This window comes from Aquila chrysaetos, chromosome 5, assembly GCF_900496995.4.
Source record: "Aquila chrysaetos chrysaetos chromosome 5, bAquChr1.4, whole genome shotgun sequence".
NCBI classification, from domain to species: Eukaryota; Metazoa; Chordata; class Aves; order Accipitriformes; family Accipitridae; genus Aquila; species Aquila chrysaetos.
Window position 1 is genome coordinate 39957716 of NC_044008.1, and position 17946 is coordinate 39975661.

Below are 17946 nucleotides of genomic sequence, written 5' to 3' on the forward strand. Positions count from 1 at the left end.
CCCGTTTTCCCCAAAAATTCCCTTTTTCGGGGCGGGCGGAGTAATAAGACATAGGAATTTCCCTTTTTTGCCCTCTTTTCTTTTTGCCAAAAGCCTTGCCCGCGCCGGAACCGAGGTGGAAAACGGGGTCTTCAGAGCAGCAGCGACCCTGGCAGCAGGCAGCTCCCCCGGCAAAGAGGCTGCTCCAAGGGCAGGGAGGATTTTGCAAGCCCTTCTTCTTCTTCTTCCTTCTCCTCCTCCCCAAAGCTGCGTGTACAAGAGGGTCACCTCTTGTGACCTCCGGGCAGGTCCCTGCCTTACCTGTCCCTTCCCGAAGGTGAAGCTAGGTGCTTGGGCAAGGCCACGGACACAGGCTTTGCCAAGCAAATAATGATTTATAAGCTCTGTCAGGAACTCTGCTCGGGAAAGCACATTTACAGCTTGTTTCTTCCTTTTCCCCATAAAAGCAAGAAGAATCACAAGCCCACCGCATCAGTCAAACCAGTCTTTCCTTTATTAGGTCCAACTTCACATCACATACATTGTGACTCAATAAAGGAAGAAGTTATTTCAAATAAGGTAATATTTTAACATTTGTGTCTCCAGGCGACTGTGTACAATCAGGTAGCATCAGTAAAATGCTCGAGTAACGCACCTGGAACAGAAAAGAACAGAGAAGCCATTAAAGAAGCAGCCCAATATCTCCACAAAGCCTCCATGGGGTCTCAAATGAGTTATTTCCATTGCTCGCTTTTACACTCAAAGCCCAGTTTAATCATACTCGGCCCCCAAATGCAGCTACTGCATTCCCAGCACAGCTGTCTCAGTACCCTGTTGCACCAAGACATGGTATCCCAGGGCAGGGAGGAGGGCAGGGAGTTAAAGATCCAGAATTAAGTGCTATTTGCAGTCTGACACCCAATACCTCTATTCTAAGCACAATATTAAAAAAAGAATATGACACTGGCCATCTCCTAAAGAAACTGAGTTAAGAGACTGCCTTTACATAACTTCACTTCCATGAGGTTTTTTTTATTTAGGGCTCAATTTTAGTCTGGGATTAGAGCGCGTTAGGTGTTGCCTATACTTAATGAGAGATCCTCATTAACCAGAAAAGCTGCCGTTTAGTAACAACACCTTCATACATTGCAGCTCGTCTAAGAGGCTGGTATTTATGATGGAGATCTAAATGTCTTACTTATAGTTGTTTTCAAGTTTAGGAAGTACTCAGAAGTTCAGCTCTAGAAAGCCGGTAAAACAAGTGGGTTTCCGAGACTTGAGGCCACTGCAATCAATATGAAATACTACATGCACTGCTCCCGAAATTATCTATTGGGGCTAAAGGATATTCTGCACACAGATCAGTTAAACTCCAGCTTGCTACAGCTGATCTGTTCATTCTGTAAGCAAGGGGCCCTCCAAAGTAGTGTTTAATTACAGAGAAAGATGCTCTTTTAACTATAACATGCAGAAACTTCAGTGTTGTTGGGTGACTACCATCAGTGGGGCTCATTTTCTAGCATAAGCTAGTAATTAGTGTCTCCCAGTTTTCTAAATTGGCTAGACTGTGACAATAAAATGAAAGTTTGTGCATTTCCAGTGTAAATGATCCTGCCATTTGCTAAAAATGCTTCTGTGGGACAAGCTGAACAGGAGCAAAGGTCGACATGCTGCCAACAAAGTGCTGCAATACCCATTGTCTCGGCAACCGCCATCTAGAAATTTTGGGGAGGTTGGGTATGGTTGCCAACCACCCTATCCCTTCTCAAGCAACTGCATTGTTCTCTTTCCAAGCCTTCTTTGAAAAGGGTTAGCACCTTTTCAAGGAGACCTGTAGCCATAGAAATATTTGGAGAATCACGTTACAAGCTTGAACTTTTTCACAGACCCATGAAGGAAAGGAAGAGGACTCTGTCTTTGCCAGGAGAGTTTCAGGGTACAGAAGTCCCATGCCAAGAGTCTCGGAAGCAACGGCAGCCCTTACCGGTAAGGTTTATGCTTTGTCTAGGCCCAGTTCCTCTGGAGTGGAGATTCCCAGTTCACTTAAAGTTGGTCTAAGTTCCTGGATAACGTAAGGATAGATTTCCTTGTGAGGTCCTGCCTTGTCCTAAATGAAAAGGAATGGTGTTATTTTGACAGCAAGCTGTTGTCAAGGTCCACTGTACACCAGTCAGGTTTGCAATCAAGACGTTGTGTTCACAAAAGGGTCCGTGGCCTGATCCACCTACTGCTCACGAGGGTAGCTCCTGCAGGACACGAGAGCACAGCCCAGCTTTACCTGTGCATCAAGTAAACAAGGCTTGTATACAGCTATACTGTGAAGTCCTCCTACCAATCAACCGTGGCTGCAAAGCACCCCAGAATAATGCTGAACTCCCCCTTGGGGGATTTGCAGATTATTCTTAACACTTGACACTCTTCCCTTAACACTAGGCTGATGTGACCTGTGACATGTGTGTACCACCACACAAAAGTACAGGCCAAGCCAAGCTCCTTCCACGAGGGATGCTTTGCAAACCAGCCCAAACACTGCTTACACTTTAGGAAATGGAATGAAAATTATATCCAATCAGTAAAACAGGAAAAATAAAATCAGCTTTTGGGCAGACTTGGGAGAAAATTTAACTTGCTTGGAAATCAGGGGAAAAACATCACCCCTTGAGTAATATTTAGGTGGAGCTCCAGGAAGAGCATATACTTGTCCCCAGCTTGTGATAAGCTGAGTTGTCCCTTGATGGTGGGGACAAAAGGACAGGAAGGAATAAAAAAAAAAAAAATACAAAGATTCTTCCATTGGTCTGATGTCTCTAAAACCACTTACCTACAGAAGCATGCAGAAAGCAGAAATGGCAAACTAAGAAGCAACTGATTGTGGAGTAAAGTTTGAAGCAAGTGTATTTGACAGCTAGCAGCAGACCTCCACACCAGTGCTCACTTGTGGCAGAAGGCAGTTGGAAGAGCACCGCTGCTGGCTTCTACAACTGAAATAGAACTCCTGCCTCCATCCCCACCCACTTTAACTCCCTGTTAAGTGAGGACTGGGCTCAGGTTTCAAGGTGTTGGTTTATGTTGTTTTTCAAGCCTATGCAGCTTTCCGAGTTACTACTCCCAGCCAGCTCAGTATTCAGTCCTTTAAGAAGCCAGTAAGCTGCCTTCACTTGAGATTATGTCTAGTAATGCTTATTAAAAAAAAAAAAAAAAAGAAAAAATCCTTAAAGACTTTCCCACCAGAGTCAGCATTGGGAAAGGAAAATATGAATGTAAATGTTATACTTTAAGCTGTGCTGTTGAATACTCATACCTCAAAACAATTATTTCAAGCCACCGAGCATGTGCTCATGACAAAGCTATTGATTCTGGCAGCAGGAAATAGTGGTTTCCCTTTGCACCACTAACAGTAAGCCAAGGAAACCTCTTCTGCTGCTGGGCTCCAAGCTATGCAAACACAGCAGTTACACCCTAGGCTACCATTCCACTCACCTTTACAACTTCTAAGATGCGGACAGCACTGGCAAAGTCATTTAACCGTCTGCATGCCCTCAGAGCTGCATCGATGATTTTTGGTTCCGGAACCAGGTCATAACCCACAAGTGTGTTTATGCCTGTGAATACAAGGAAACACCAAGAGGAACTTGGTGTCAGCTCATCGCACTATCAGAAGGAACCTGTTGAGCATTATTTGCTCCACCTCATGAAAAAATTAACTATTACCACACCACCAGTCACCATTAGAAGCCGATTACAATTTTCATTGCTGTTTTGGGGACACACACACACACAGAGCCAAGGTTTTTCTTTTTCTCTTCTCCCTCTCACTGTTGCTCACTACCATAGATTTGAAGCGGATTTCATGAAATCCCAGTGGGCCAGTTTCACCCATGTTCCCAAAAGGAGTCAGTGTCTGTACCACAGCACATGACTTACAGAATCATTAAGAAATCCAAATGACTTCATTCCTACAGGTGTAACGAAACTAGAACTTGAGCTGCTGTCTATTCCCTTGCTCTCCTTTGCAAGGGAAAGAGCCCAGCACCTCGTCATGCAGGTGATGCTGGAATGATCCCTCTGGCCGTTATGCGCACACAGTTTAAAGCCCTAATTGGGGTAGTTTAATAGGAGCTGGCAACTCCACAGCAAATAACAACTGGACTCAGCCAGACAAACCATCTACAGTGAGTTATGGCCAAGCCATTAAGTCAAAGTCCAGAGAAAAATGTGTGTGGTTACACACTAAGCAACAGCTGAGCTCAAATGCACTTTCCTCAGAACAAACATTTCTCTCCCACCCAGATGTTAAAATGCATATTCTGGGACACTAAAACATACAAAGCTTGGACTCCTGCCACCTTGTACCCCCACTCTCCCTCATTCTGCATGCCGTGGTTCCTTCCAACCCGCTTGTTTGGTCGGTGAGGTGCCATCACCTGCTGCAACAGGCTCAGAGCTGAGCAAACAGCTGCACGCCAACCACACGTACACATGGAGCAGCCAGATAACTCAGAACAAATAAGGTTCACATGCCCTGACTGGGTATTTGCAGGATTGCTCTCCTACACCAAACTCCCAGTTTTCACTGTTTCTGCTCTCCAATAGCAAAGTAAAAGTAAGTTGTTATTTCTGGTCATAAAACTGTTACAAAGCAGTTGTATTTACTCCACGTTACTCCTCCCTTTTCACTCAACATACCTTTCCTGAGCTCCCAGGCATCAATATCTGGCTTGTTGAAATACGTCACCCAGCGAGCATCGAATTCTTCATCTGATTCTTGTGACCCATGAGAGTAGCAGCGGGCATGCAGTACAGCTGAATGCAAAAGGAAAGGAAGAGACTTCAAGCAAACAGAAAATGACTGTACTTTAGTCCTGACCAAGGGACCAAAAGCCATTAAATACATATTTCACTCACTACAGCCAGTCTGGATCAGTCCTCAGACTGGATAAGCACTGGATGAATATAGCTTATTAAATATTGGTTGTTTCTTTTGTGGCAAAGTGTATATTTTCTGTTCTAACATTGGACTTCCCAAAGTGTTCTCAGACCCTTTGGTCAGAGCAGGATTATTTAATGAGAGGGCGAAATGCAAGAGAAAAACAATTCTGTATAACCAGTCCTTAAGAGAAGTTTTCCAAGACCCCCATTTCTGTAAAATACAGGAATTTTCCTTCTTCCCAGGGCCAAGCAAGCCAGAGAAACGTAACGTACACGTACTGCAGCAACAGACACTCCAAAGTAGTACAACTGTTCTGTTCCCCACATTCAACCCTTCTCAAAACCATAGAACTTGTCTGTGCAGTGAGTTTAGCGACATGAATCAGTTTTTCAGTGGCATTCCTTCCAGAAGTAAAACCCTATACCCTATTAGTTATACCATTACCCACTTAAGATGAATACTTAGTTTTTTTTCTGGAGTAACTTCCTACTCCTGAAATTGCTCCATAACTGATTTTTGTAATCCAGGAAAAGCAGATTTCCCAACCAACAGACTGACTTTGATGGATGACTCAACAGCAACGAGCTGCAGGTCTTTGATTCTACCACAAGTTCTGAGCTGATGAAGGCTTGTTTTAAAACTGTTTTAGGAACCTGCGCAAAACGACCTGAGCTCAACTATATAGGCTCTCAAAAGCAAAGGGACAAGAGCTATTTCTTCCAACAGGCGACTGAAGGGTTGAAGGAGAGGAAATAAAAAAAAAAAAAAAAAAAAATCACTGCTACCTCTGCATCTATCCAAGATAAAACTCCTGGCCCTCAAGGTTGTAACTGCATTAATATTTGACAATTAGTAAAGCACAAGACTATCACAAAGGTTGGAACAGTCTTCCAAAAGGAACGAAAACATAAGGTACAGCCAGCTCCACCTGCATCAGAGCTGTACTGGGTCCTCCCCGCAGAGTCCTAGCACTCTGCAAGCTGCCTTACGGGCAGAACACAAGCCTGGTTATAGACTGCTTCCTTTCCCTGCTGGTAATTTCACTCCACTAATATTTGCAGAGAGGTCGTACACCAGATATGACCTTGGCAGTCTGAAGCTCCGCTTCAGAGGAAGTCAGATACAGCTAGTCCCTTTTTCTTTCTTAACCTAGCTTGAACCACTCACGCTGACCAACTACAAAGTTTTATTTAAAAGAAACCCCCAAACTGGGTTGCATTTTTGCATCCTTCCCAGATACACTTTTCTACTTTGAAGATCATAGTGAACAGCTTACTGCGAAGCAGCATCCTAATTCTACGTAAAATACAATGAACGGAACACAGCAATTTCAAGGAATGTCTTTAGTCTCATTAAATGACAGCCAGATCAGAATGCAATCCAGATTTTTAACAAAATTTAACATGGTCCAACATTTCCACTGCAATTCTGGTGTATGCACTGCTTCCCAAACCGTGAAAATATTTTCATTGTTTTATCTACATAACTAGGAAAGGGAAAAGTAAGTGACAGGCCAAGCCAGGATTATAATGCTCTTTTGCAGTTCTGTAGGGAGATTACCCATCCCCTCCCCAGCTCCAAACCAGATCTTTGACCCTGCTTTCTCCAATAAATCACATGCACAGCTGAGCTCAGAGCAAGAACACTCCTCTGTAAATGCTCCTGCACCCAGGCAGGGACTGAGAAGACACTGCTGAAAAGCCCTCAGATGCTGGCCATTTGGGGGAGAACACCTTTTTTTTTTCCTAAACACAAAGCAAATCCTACAGAGAAATAGCAAATCTCAGTTTGAGAAAAGCCTAGATTGAAGTTCTCAAATGCCTCCTTGAAGTCAAAAAACTAAAGTCTCTTTCCACAGAGCGCTCAACGAAACCATTCCCTTTAGTCTTAAACAAAGGAACAACGTGGTTAGACTACAAGGATCCTGAAGAAAAATGAAAAAGATCACCAGAATTTGAACTCTAGTTTTCCAGGATGCATTTTTCAATTGCTGCTACATTTCTTTACCACCCTTTGTCTTCCATACTAACGCTTACATCTATATATATTGGAGAGCAGACTCCACAAGCCACTCTGGCAAAGCAGAAGCACCGCAGGAGCCGTCTGGGTGCCTCTCATTTCAGCGGGGTCCATCAAGGTCACCGTCACACACACGATGCGTGTATGACAGTCGAATCACGCCAACCCATCCACATGGAGATTTCCAACTCAAGGAAGAAGCAAAGGGCAAGTATGTTTGCAGAGGCGCATTTTTAAGAGAACTCAACCAGCTTCAAGCGCCTGAGAAGCCTAAAATCATCTAATATTATGTAAACACGTGTTAAAGCTTCTCCAAGTGCCAGAATTTGTCAGCTTTCTCTGTTAATGAGCACGGAAGACAAACATGCATCAAGACAAGCATCAATTTACTGAAAAAGGCAAGAGTGGCAACAAGAAGCCCAGGGGTGCGTGTGCATTACGTGTGGAACATTTTGCAGCATTATATAATGTAGACCTAAACCCACGGGCTCACGAGATGAACCCGACGCATTAGATTTGCCGAAACACAACCCCCTGAGGCCACCCGCAAAGGCGAACCGGGTCAGAAGTGTTAAGCGAGGTGTTTGTAATACAAGACCTTGGAAAAGAACATGGAGCGTGCTCGTTAGCAAAGGCGCAGAGAAGCGAGGGCCACGAGCAGCCGGGGTTCAGCAGGAGCACAAAGGCACTGCAAGCGAAGAATTTTAATGGATTTATTTAAAAAAAAAAAGAAGAAGTTTTTTAAGAAGTAGCCAAGAAATCCCAGCGTGCAAACAGAACGACCACCACTTATTACTTCGCATTTTTTTTAAAAAAGCAGCAATACACTCCCTACGGCAACTGTTTAATTCCCACGTGCTACAGGAGAGACGCACACAGCTCTGCGAGCATTTCAAACACGCTCGCCACCTCTTAATGAGCTGTTAATTAGCTATTAACCGAGCTGCGCAGGCACTGTCTCCTCCGCCGTCTCGGCATTTTAGCTCCGGTTCCCCGGTCAGCATTCACCCCGCATCCTCCCGCGCCTGCTTTTCTTCCTCTTCCTATTAATTGGGTGTTAATAAGGAGAGCGAGGCCGGGAGCTGGAGCAGGGGCCGGCCCGATCGCCCCCGGGGCCGGGCCGGGGGGGGGGAGGCTCGGTGCTCGGCTGCGGAGGTCACCGCCGACCTCCGTCAATGTCACCTTCGTGGGAGGCCCGGGGAAAGCGCCGCCGCTGCAGCCCCCGGGAACGGGGCCCGGCGGCCGCCCCCTCAGGAGGCGGCGGGGCCGGTAACGGTGTGTGTGTGGGGGGGGGGGGATCACCGGGGGCAACGGGAGCCGGGCAGCGGCCGGGCCCGGCCCGGGGGGGGGGCCGGCGCGCACTAGGCCGCAGGCGCGGCCCGCCCTCGAGTGATGCCGGCGGGTCATTGCAAGGACACGGCGCCACCGGCCGGGCCCCGCCGCCTCCGGGGGGGGGGGGGCGAGCCGAACCGGGGTAGGGCCATCGGGGCAGGCGGCGGGGGGGGGGGGGGGAAAGCACGCCGCGGGGAGGGGAGGGAACCGCTCACCTGCGGGGCCGGCGGGCCGGCGGACGGCGGCGTGGAGGCCGGAGACGGCGCAGCGGCGGAGGATGGCAGCGGCGGCGGCCAGCATGGCGGCGGGGAGGCAGCACCGGGCAGCGGCGGCGGGCGGGCAGCGAGGGAAGGAGGCGGCGGCGGCTACGGCGGCGCCGCGGGGACACACGGCGGCGCCGCGTTTGACGGCGGGAAGGCCGCAAGGGGCGGGGCGTGGAGCGTCGCCCGTGGGGCGGTGCCGGCCGCCATTTTGTAGCGGGGAAGGGGTGGGTCGGGGGCAGCCGTCCGCCTCTCCCGCCTCATAAAAGGACGTGGCTGCGGCTCCTCGGTGCGTTTTAGGGGTCGTTTTTGTGTGGTGGTCGGTGTGATGCCGCCCGTGTGTGGCCCGGCGACCCTGTTAACGGAGCTTATGTAGGTATGGCCCCAGTGTGGGCTCCCACACATCATGGATGGGGGCCACAGGGAAGCGAGGGGGGCCTTTCCCTGCCCGTGCTGGTGACGGCTGTGCGCTGCCAGCTGCGGCAAGGGAAAATGTCCTGACTTCTTCCTAGTGAGGGGAAAAATGGGACCTGGCCCTGGCTGCGGTATCCAGCAGCTCTTCGAGGCTTCCCGTGGCTCTGCTCCGGTGCCAGAGCTGGCCCCCAGAAAGGCACCCTCCGTCACATCCTTGTCCCCAAACCTCGTAGGTTCTGACCGCGGGGTGCTGCCCTCCGCTTCCATCGCCCCGTGTGCTAGCAGGAGGGTAGGGCTGACCCAGCCACCGCTGGCCCCCAAAATGGTTCTTCGCAGGTGCCTGGGGCTGTCCCTCGGCAGTGCGGCACAAGATCATCGTGATAATTTTGCTCACTGTGACCCCTTAGGACCCTGCGGAGCCAGATGTCATCATGCTATTTTAAATGCTTTGTATTTTGGGTTATAGTCATTGGGTTTTTTAACCATTTTCTCATACAGGAAATCCTTGGTCAACAGCCAGCAAAGCGAGGAGTGCAAAATCCCCGGGCTCTTGTTGCCTCCAAGATGGGAAATTGCCTGCATATAAAATCAATTAAAAATAATTTTGCACATTAACACAATAATGAGAAGTGAGTGATTTATTTTTTTTTCTTTCTCCTTGCTGGGAGCAATGTGAGATGGCAGCAGTGGGGCAGGGTTGGGGAGGTGAAGGGCTGTTAGTTCTCAGCTGCGTGGCTGTGACAGTCTTTAGGCTCCGATCAGAGTGTTTACAGAGGGTTTTATTTATTAGCATGATTTTTAATACATTTGGGGTAGGAGCTCATACCCGGTGCTCCGGCTTGCGTGTAGGGCAGAGGGTTGAACCTGAATGGTGTCTGCACCGGAGAGAGGAGGCAGGGAAGAGCGATTGCTGGGTTGGATAGAGTCTGAAGCTTTCCCAACCCCCAAACCCACAAAAAATAATCATTAAAAAAGAACAATTGGAAATTAATATTCAACTACACGGTGGCAGATAAGTGAAGTGAATCAATCTGTGGCAGGGCAGATAAGCGCGAGCCTCTGGCCCGGAGGAGCAGCTGCCTGCTGAGGGAGATAACAAGGTCATCGCCAAACAAAACAGACCCCTGCTTCCTCCTCCTCCTCGCTCCCCTGGTCTCCTTTCATTCCCGCTCCCAGCCAAGCAAAGCGCTTGCCAAGCAAGCCCTTGACAAAAGAGGGGATGCTCGCCGTCCCCGGAGAGCGGGAGCGAGGCAGGGAGATAATGCGGCTGCAGCCAGAGCATCCCTCCCGGCTGGCTTTTGGGAAGGGTACGCTCATTAATACCGATTTAATTCATCCTGCGGTGCTGCCGGGGGCTGCCTGGGCTGGGTCAAGGGGAACCAGGGGGATCGGGGCTTGCTTGGCCTCCCCGAACCCATCCCCTGCCCTCCCCGCGTTGCCCCCCGTCCGTGCTGTGCTGGCCGGGGGGGCTGGCACAGGGGCTTTGCCAGGCTGTGCTGTGCCGGCGGTGGCCAGGCTGCTGCCAGGGTACGTAGGAGGTCCCGATCCCGTTCCACCGAGGCACAGGATTTGGCTGAGATCCCCTTGTCCTGGATTGGCAGCAGCCTTCCCTGTGCTGATCTGTGCCGTGGTCGGCAGCCAAGATGATCCCCCCGTCTTCCCATAGACATATTTCAACTATTTCTAAAGAGCTTTTATTTTCCATTCATTTCCCTTTAACCCCTGGAGGAAGCAGGGATTTTGCTCCAAAGGGCTTTCCCAGGGAGCCAGCCCACGGCAGGGGCTCTGCAGCCCACGACCCCAAAACCTCCCCGTCCTGTGCTGGGCACCACATTCAGCCACGACAACAACCCACCTAACGCTCCCGCTACCTCTGGCTCCCGACATCGGGGCTTCACCCCAGCTCCAGACCCTACAAACACCTCCGGGAGAGCAAAGACCTGAATATCTGATGCAGGGAGAAGAAAAAGGGTTGTTTTATTTTCTTCTGGTGTCCCGCAGGCAGGCAGCGCAGCGCTCGGCTCTGCGGGCGCGGAGAGGGAGCGACCCGTCTGCTTGTTTGTGTGTTTTATTCGGGATGAATCACGGTGCCGTGGGGCGCTGAGCCCAGCATTAATAAACCTGACAGCTCCTCGCCGGGCATAATTGCAGCGGTTTTGATAATGAAGGTATTACTCCAATGGGCTTGGGGCAAAACCGTCTCTCCTGATGGCTGAGATGTAGCAATGGGGAGCGATGATGTGCAGCCACCTTCCCTGGTCTGGACACCCCTCGATGAAAGGCAACGGGTGCTCCGGCTCCGTGGGAGTCACTGCAGAAACGTGGCTGGTGGTAGCGTTGCCCCTCGGTGGCTGAATATGGGGTCAGCAGCTGCCCCCAACACATCCTCCCCTGCCTCAGTCCATAACCGAGAGCTGGCAGGTTTAACCCTTCAGCCCTCACCCCAAATCTGGGGACAAGGTACCCCCCCCCAGCAGCAAGCCCCCATGCACGGGGGTCATCTGGAGCAGCGGCAGCGAGTGGGGATGCGTTGCGGGGAGCCTGCAGCGCGCCAGTGAACCCGGAGCAAGCGTGACACAGGCTTCGCGCTGCCTTTATCCAAGCAAAGCAGCTAAAAAACCCTCAGAGTTTCTCCAGCGTACAATCTCCTGCCCATATAGAGGGCAGATTCCTGCCTATATATACCCGGCGTACGGCTGGTTGGGGCAGGAGGTGGTGGGGTCAGTGGTGGTGGTCCGGCTGGCGGTCGGTGGTCCCCGAGCCCCTCGGGCTGTCGGGTACCTGTACCTGCAACTTCTTGGTCAGCAGCTCCTCGCGGGGAGGTGGCAGGGGCCGCTTCAGCCCCTTGGCGGTGGAGCCCGACGTGTCTTCTCCTGCCTCGCCGAGCTGCGTCCCCAGCCCGTGCCGGGGCTCCGGGGGCTGGTAGCCCGTCTGGTTGGGATCCAGGGGGTCTCGGGAGAGCAGGATGCAGATGGAGGGGACATTCTTATGGACGGTCAGGTTCTGTGCTGGACCACCGGGCAGAGGGTCCTGGTTCTCCCAGACCTCCAGCAAGGTTTTGTAGCGTACCTTGGTGACCTGGTGAAGACCTCCCAGCTTCCGCTTCATGATCTCCACGCAGGTGATGGTCTTGGTGACCGCCCTGCCGCAACCGCTGAAGACGATCTGACGGCTGCCCTTCAGCTCCATCTGGGCCATGGCGAAGTTCATCAGGTTCCTGATCTTGCTGCCTTCCTTCACCTTCATCTCCACCACGTCTGGGGGCAGGTCGGGGAAGGGCAAGGGGCTTTCCTCCTCCGAGGTCCTCACCTTTCGGAAGTTCTCCATCCTGGACTGGGCGACGGGCTTGGCTCCCCCTCCTTCGGCAGCCATCCTTCACGCCTTCCCGGTGGATCCGCTCGGGCTCCTAGCCCCCCGGGACCATGGCAGGGCTGGCTCCGCTGCCCTCCCGCCCAGCCCGCAGGAGGGCTGAGTTTAACCCTGCGTCCCCGGGACCACCAGTCCCTTCCCCTCTCCTCGCCTGGGGCTGGCTGCAGAGGAGATGGCAGCGAGCTCGGTAGCCGTGCCAGAGGCTGTCTCCCGGGGGGGACGGGGCTGCAGGATCCCCTGCGTGCCCCTGGTTGTTCCCGGTGGGGACGACGGCTGGCTCCGGCTCTCGGCGATGCTTGGGCTCCTCCGCTCCCACTGCAGCACTTGCTTCTGCTGCTCTTTGCTTCATTCTGGACTTCAGCAGCCCCCAGAGCTGTTCTGTGTAATTAGCAGATCCTCCCCCTCTCCCTCCCCTTCCTCCCCTCCTCCTCCCCTCGCTCAGCCTCCCATCCCAGCACCCAGCTCCTGCCTTCATCCCTGCCCAGCACCGAGAGCCAGCGAAGGCGAAGGGGTGGGCAGGGAACCCTGGTCCCCGGCCGGGGAGCGTGCAGGCAGGGAAGCAGAAGGCAGGGAAGGGAAGGGAAGGAGAGGAAGGTGGAAGGCAGAGGGAGAAGCTCACTCTTGCCTTCATGATGCTCCCTGAGTCCTGCCCCCTTAAAGAGAACCTGGTCCCTTCTTTCGGTGCTTGCTCCGCTCAAGGACGCCAACTGCTAACTGCAAATGTCAGCAGAGTGCGGGCAGCTAGCCTGCCTGCCTCCCTGCCTGCCTCCCCTGCACCCTCTCCCCGACAGCATCCCCAGGGGGATGAGGACTGCCGGCCACGCTGCGCCTGGGGATGGCGTGGAGATGCGGGAGGTACTTTGGGGAGTACTTTGGAGCCGGACCTCAACCCTTATTAGCCATAAGAGAAGGTACTGGGACCCGCAGGCAGGACAAATCCTGGCAGATGGCATCTAGGCCCTGTTTTGACGGGCGATTTCTTTCCCTCCTCCTCCTCCTTCCCCACCCCTCGCTCTCCCCGCGGCTCTCCCAGACCCTGTCCCTTGCTCTTCTCCGTGTCCCCGACACGGAGCTGCCCGCCGTGAGGTCACCATCATATTTACTGCCTGAGCCCCTGGAAATACATCCCAGGAGGTATCTATCGCAGGCCAGAAGATCTGGCCTTTCTGCCCCCAATCCCTTCCCCGGGCAGAGGCGATGTCCCTGTGCCAGGCTGGCCCTCTGCCTGCCCCTGTCACCTGCCTGTCCCCTGCCCGCCCCCGGCACCCCCAGCCTCCCACCCCGCTGGCTGGGGGATCATTGCACAGTGGAAAGACATGACAAGTATTGACTTGCAGTCAAATCTTATTGGCCTCTGGAGGCCCCTGGATTGTTTTCACTCTGAGCAGGGCTTGAAAAAATACATAAATAAATAAATCGATCCGATGCCCACGGAGGTGAAGGCTGTGGCAAGGCAGGATGCAGCCGTCCCCTCCCGGCCGGGGTGAGCGCCTGCATCCCTGTGGTCCCCAAAGCAGCTTTCCGTGGGTACTGCTGCCCTAAATGCGGGGCAGGTATGGGGCACCCCCTGATCCGACCACCAGACTGGGATCCAGGGTGGTCTGCAGGTGATGGGAGGACAGCACCGGTGTCTCACCCACATGGAATGGGATGCTCCATCTAAGAGCAGTGCCCCGCTGTGCTGGAAAACCCAAGGGGATGGAGAGCACTTTTTCCTGATCCAGCTAACAACCTATAAGGCCGCTTTGGCACAGAGGGGGAAACTGAGGCAGGGCACACGACGCTCCCAGGCTCACCCCCAGCATTGGCGGTGGATTTGGGCTTTGAGCATCCCCCAAGTCCCGCCCGGCGCTCTGCGGTAGCGAGCATGCCTAGTCGCTGCACTTCCACCATGAATCCCTCGCTCGTACGAGACAAAACAACGTCATTTTCCCCCCTTTCCGCTTGATGACTGTTTGTGGCGTCCTTGCAGAAGGCACTTGGCTCCTTCCTCGGGCAGGCAGGGATGGATTAAGCCTCTCAGGGAAATCGCTGCCTTCAAAAGATGCTAAAACCCTAGGAAAATAATCGGGAAGGATTTTAGCAACAATTCGCAGAGTGTGTGCAGTCGAGGGAGCTGAGAAATCCCTCCGAGTCGTTATTCAGGTGTGCAAACAGCCGCCGGCAGCACAGGAGGGTTACGTGGCCACCGAGGGCCAACAGCACCAGGGCTCCAGGCGAGCCAGGGCTGCTTGGTGCCAAGCCTGCAGCCGGATGAATCCCTGGTGCTGGGTGAACCATCCAGCCTTTCTTTCCTGGCCCAGGACCAGCTCCTGCCTCCTGTGGCCCATTTTTCGTGGTGTCAGGGCGCCTTCCCAACCCATCGGATGATGGAAGCAGCAGCAGCTTCTCCCCCCTGCCTCTAATTGCTGCTTAACAAACTCCGCTTATTGCAGCCTCCGAAATGGAGGCAGATGAGGTGCAATCACGGCCAAGCCTTTCTGCATCCCTCAAAAGGCTACAGAGGGTGCGCTCCCCCCAAGGCAAAGGCTGCGGTGGGGGGGCATTAATGACAGGGTCTTGCTTTTCCTCTGCAGTGCTTAAAATGTAAATGAAATTCATTATTAGCAACTCCATTGCTAATTACCATCTGAAGCCATTCATTAGCCTGTCAGCTTATTTGTTGGAGGACAACAGAGTGGATCGGTTATTCCAAGCGAAGGAGTAGCTGAAATCAGCTCAGCCGCAGTGAACAGCGGGGTGGGAGAGGGAGGAGAGCGGGGATGGGGGGACAAAGGCACAGACAACCCCAGCCTGGGGGGGGAACCAGGAAAAAACCACTGGGAAAGAGGATGGGGAGTCGTTTAAAATGGAGAAGCGGCAAATGGTGAAGGCAGGAATGGAGAAAAAATAGGAATAAAGCAATTACACGGTACATATCGTCTGTCTGTCCTCCCTGAGCATCCACTCGGGTCACACTGGGACCTTGGGACTGGTTTCTTCCTCCTTTTCCCCATTAGTTTCTCTCTGAGCATCCCACGTCCCAGTGCCACAGGTTGCCAGCACCCCACGGGGATGGGGGTTCCATCCCGGGGTGGGGGGGGTCCCCATCCCTACGGGACCCTCTTGCCTGGCCCCAACCCTGCAGGAAGCACGAGCTTGGAAAGGCCATTTGCCAGAGGAGCAGGGAGAGGAGGGCTACGGGGGACAGCACAAAGCCAGAGCTGACAGTGGCCTCGGCCAAGCCTGGGAAAGGGGGAAAAAAACCCAGAAACATATTCCTAATGGAGAGCAGGGCAGCTGGAGAGGAGCAGTAACCCGAGCCCCTGTCCTCCACCTGCCCTCTCCATCTTTTCTTTCATCCAAAGTGGCCCTGCATGGGAGTGGGTCGGAAAGTCGAAGCATCTGATACAAGGAAAGTCTCGGCGCCACCGTCCATCTCTGCGTCACATCGGCCCGGCTCAGGTCTCAGGCACTCATCACGTTGCACTCGGCAGCAGGCTGATGCCTGGGCTGATTGCAGCCCCAGGGAGGGATGCAGATGGACCCCCAGGGTGCTGCGGCTGCAGGGACCCCCTACCCCAATCCTAACCAGGGTCTGGGAGCTGCTGCTTCCTGGGACCAGCCCCCAGAGGATGCGACCCCAGTCTCCCTGGGGTGCAGGGGCTGTCTCAAGATGCCACATGAACCCTAGGAGCACTCTACTAGGGTGGAACCAGGTCCCTACTAACTGAGTCTGCAAAAGAAACCCTTTGTCCCTGCCATAAACAGAAAACAGCAAAGCTCAAGATAATCTTCATTTTGAGTGGGCAGGCAGTAAAAAAAAAAAAGGGGGTGGGAACCCTCTTATGAGACAAGTCCCTTTGCAAAGCTGCAGCACAACAAACAGAGGAACAGTGTAAGGGCCCTGAGGGCATTAATAAACCCTAATGGTACCGACCAGCCCCACCTGGGACCCCCCACCCACACCCTGCCTGTGGCCCAGGAGCTCTATTAAAGCTCAGCCCAGGTCATTTAGTCCAAGTTTGAGCTGTGTTGTGGCTGGTTTCTGGCTCAGCTACAGCCATTCTCATGCCTGGTTGCTGCTGCTCTAGACCCCAACCTACGGATTGGCCCTGGCCCTGACCTGCAGATTGATTTTGTGGCTTGGCTTTGAACCTGTCTGCTTGCTGTGGACTTGGTGGTTGATCTGGGCTCTTGGTTGAACCTGACCGTCTTCCTCAGCCTGCCCTGCTCAGGTAGTGTGGGACGGGCACTGGGCAGCAAGGCTTTTACCCTGGTGTTGTGTTATCCCCTTGGCTCCCCAGACATCCCCCATGAGCAAGAGGAGCACACATCCCTTTGATTTCTGAATATCTCTTCTTGTAAAGCCTGCAGGCAGATGGAAGTGTGGTGGTGCCAAGGGCAAGGAACAGCTCTGCAGTTGGCCATCCCCAAAGTCTCAATGAAATGGGAAGGTGCTGGGGGACCTGAGACAGGCAAAGAACAGGGTAGGGAGCAAATCCAGATCGGAGAAAGCTCAAGAGACAAGCAATAAGGGACACAAAACAATTCCCATCGTCCTGGGCCCAAGGGTGGGATCTCACAGCTGATCTGTGGTGAAATTGGGACTGACCTGAGTCTGTTAAGAAATCCTGCCCAGGGAGCAGGGCTGGGGTTTGCGGGCAGGCAGATGCCTGCAGGCAGGGCTGTACAGGCAGAGCCAGCGCAGCACTCCAAGTCTCAGAGCACCCCCGTGAGGTCTCGCACAAGGGAGAGCAGCAGCGCTTGGCAAGAGTGGGGATCCGCAACCGCATCCCCTTCTCCGCTTGCTGTTCGTGTTCCTCCCCTTGCTCTCCTGCATCTCCGTGCAGGGGATGGAGCTGGATGCACGGGGGTTCCGCTCTCTGCAGGGAACAACAGCTCAGGGTCCAAGACCCAGAAGGTGCTTAGAGCAGACAGCTGGGCCCTCAGATATGGGGTCATCTGTGGCATGCTTATTTTCCTGCTTCCCTCTATTTTACCATCTGTGAAATAGGTGTTTTCCCCGTTTCTGCCAACTTTCCTTCCTAGCATCCCCACAGAGCGATGCTGTTCATCTGGCGAGGGTGTTTGGTGACCAGGGCTCGCCGGTGTAAAGAGATTTAGCTGCTTCCCTGCCCTGCTCTTCACATCTTGCCACAGTGGGACATTGTCCTCGCTGACTCTCTGCGCCCAATAAAGCATGATAGTGTGCCGACATTTGAGGTTGGACCCAGGGAAGGGAGGATCATTTAGTTGTCAAATAAAGCGAGTTTCATGACACTGCACTGACACGCTCACAAGCACTGAGGCAGGAAGTCCAAGTGGTCTGCGCGGGGCTCCTTGTGATGACACTGAGGACAAAGGACACTGCCTACAGAGTCCTCCTCACGTTGGTTGGAGTCCTCGGGCTGATTTGGGGTTTTTGTCCCTGTCCCAGCCCACCTGTGAGTCAATCTAGTCCCTTCCGCTGCCCTTTGCATCCCAACCTCGGCATTGCTGGCAAAAGCAATCAATGTATCCTCTGGCCTTTGTTCAAGCCATTAATTAATTACTGCATGGAGCAGCACTGGGTGTGAGGCAGACCACCGTGGGAACCCAGGCAAGGCAATGGGGCTGGTGGCTTCAGACCTGCCTGGGACAGCAGGAAACTTCCTGCTCTTG

At 52.9% G+C, this 17946-nt stretch overlaps 2 protein-coding genes and 1 long non-coding RNA gene across 3 annotated transcripts; 1 reads left to right on the forward strand and 2 right to left on the reverse strand.

The window, feature by feature from the left end:
• Positions 1-471: 471 nt before the first annotated feature.
• Positions 472-8601, reverse strand: LOC115341476 (cytochrome c oxidase subunit 5A, mitochondrial). Its single transcript, XM_030014568.2, has 5 exons — positions 8476-8601; positions 4666-4782; positions 3460-3581; positions 1964-2086; positions 472-634 (listed from the first exon to the last, which is right to left on the reverse strand). Exons 1-4 carry the CDS (start codon positions 8558-8560, stop codon positions 1973-1975), a joined length of 438 nt encoding a protein of 145 aa, XP_029870428.1. The 5' UTR covers positions 8561-8601; the 3' UTR covers positions 472-634; positions 1964-1972.
• A 65-nt stretch (positions 8602-8666) lies between these two features.
• On the forward strand, positions 8667-9549 carry LOC115341477. The gene is made up of 2 exons (XR_003923415.2): positions 8667-8896; positions 9433-9549. It is a non-coding gene; the product is annotated as an uncharacterized LOC115341477 (long non-coding RNA).
• A 1337-nt stretch (positions 9550-10886) lies between these two features.
• Positions 10887-12690, reverse strand: RPP25 (ribonuclease P and MRP subunit p25). Its single transcript, XM_030014559.1, has one exon. It carries the CDS (start codon positions 12304-12306, stop codon positions 11656-11658), a length of 651 nt encoding a protein of 216 aa, XP_029870419.1. The 5' UTR covers positions 12307-12690; the 3' UTR covers positions 10887-11655.
• Between the last annotated feature and the right edge of the window lie 5256 nt (positions 12691-17946).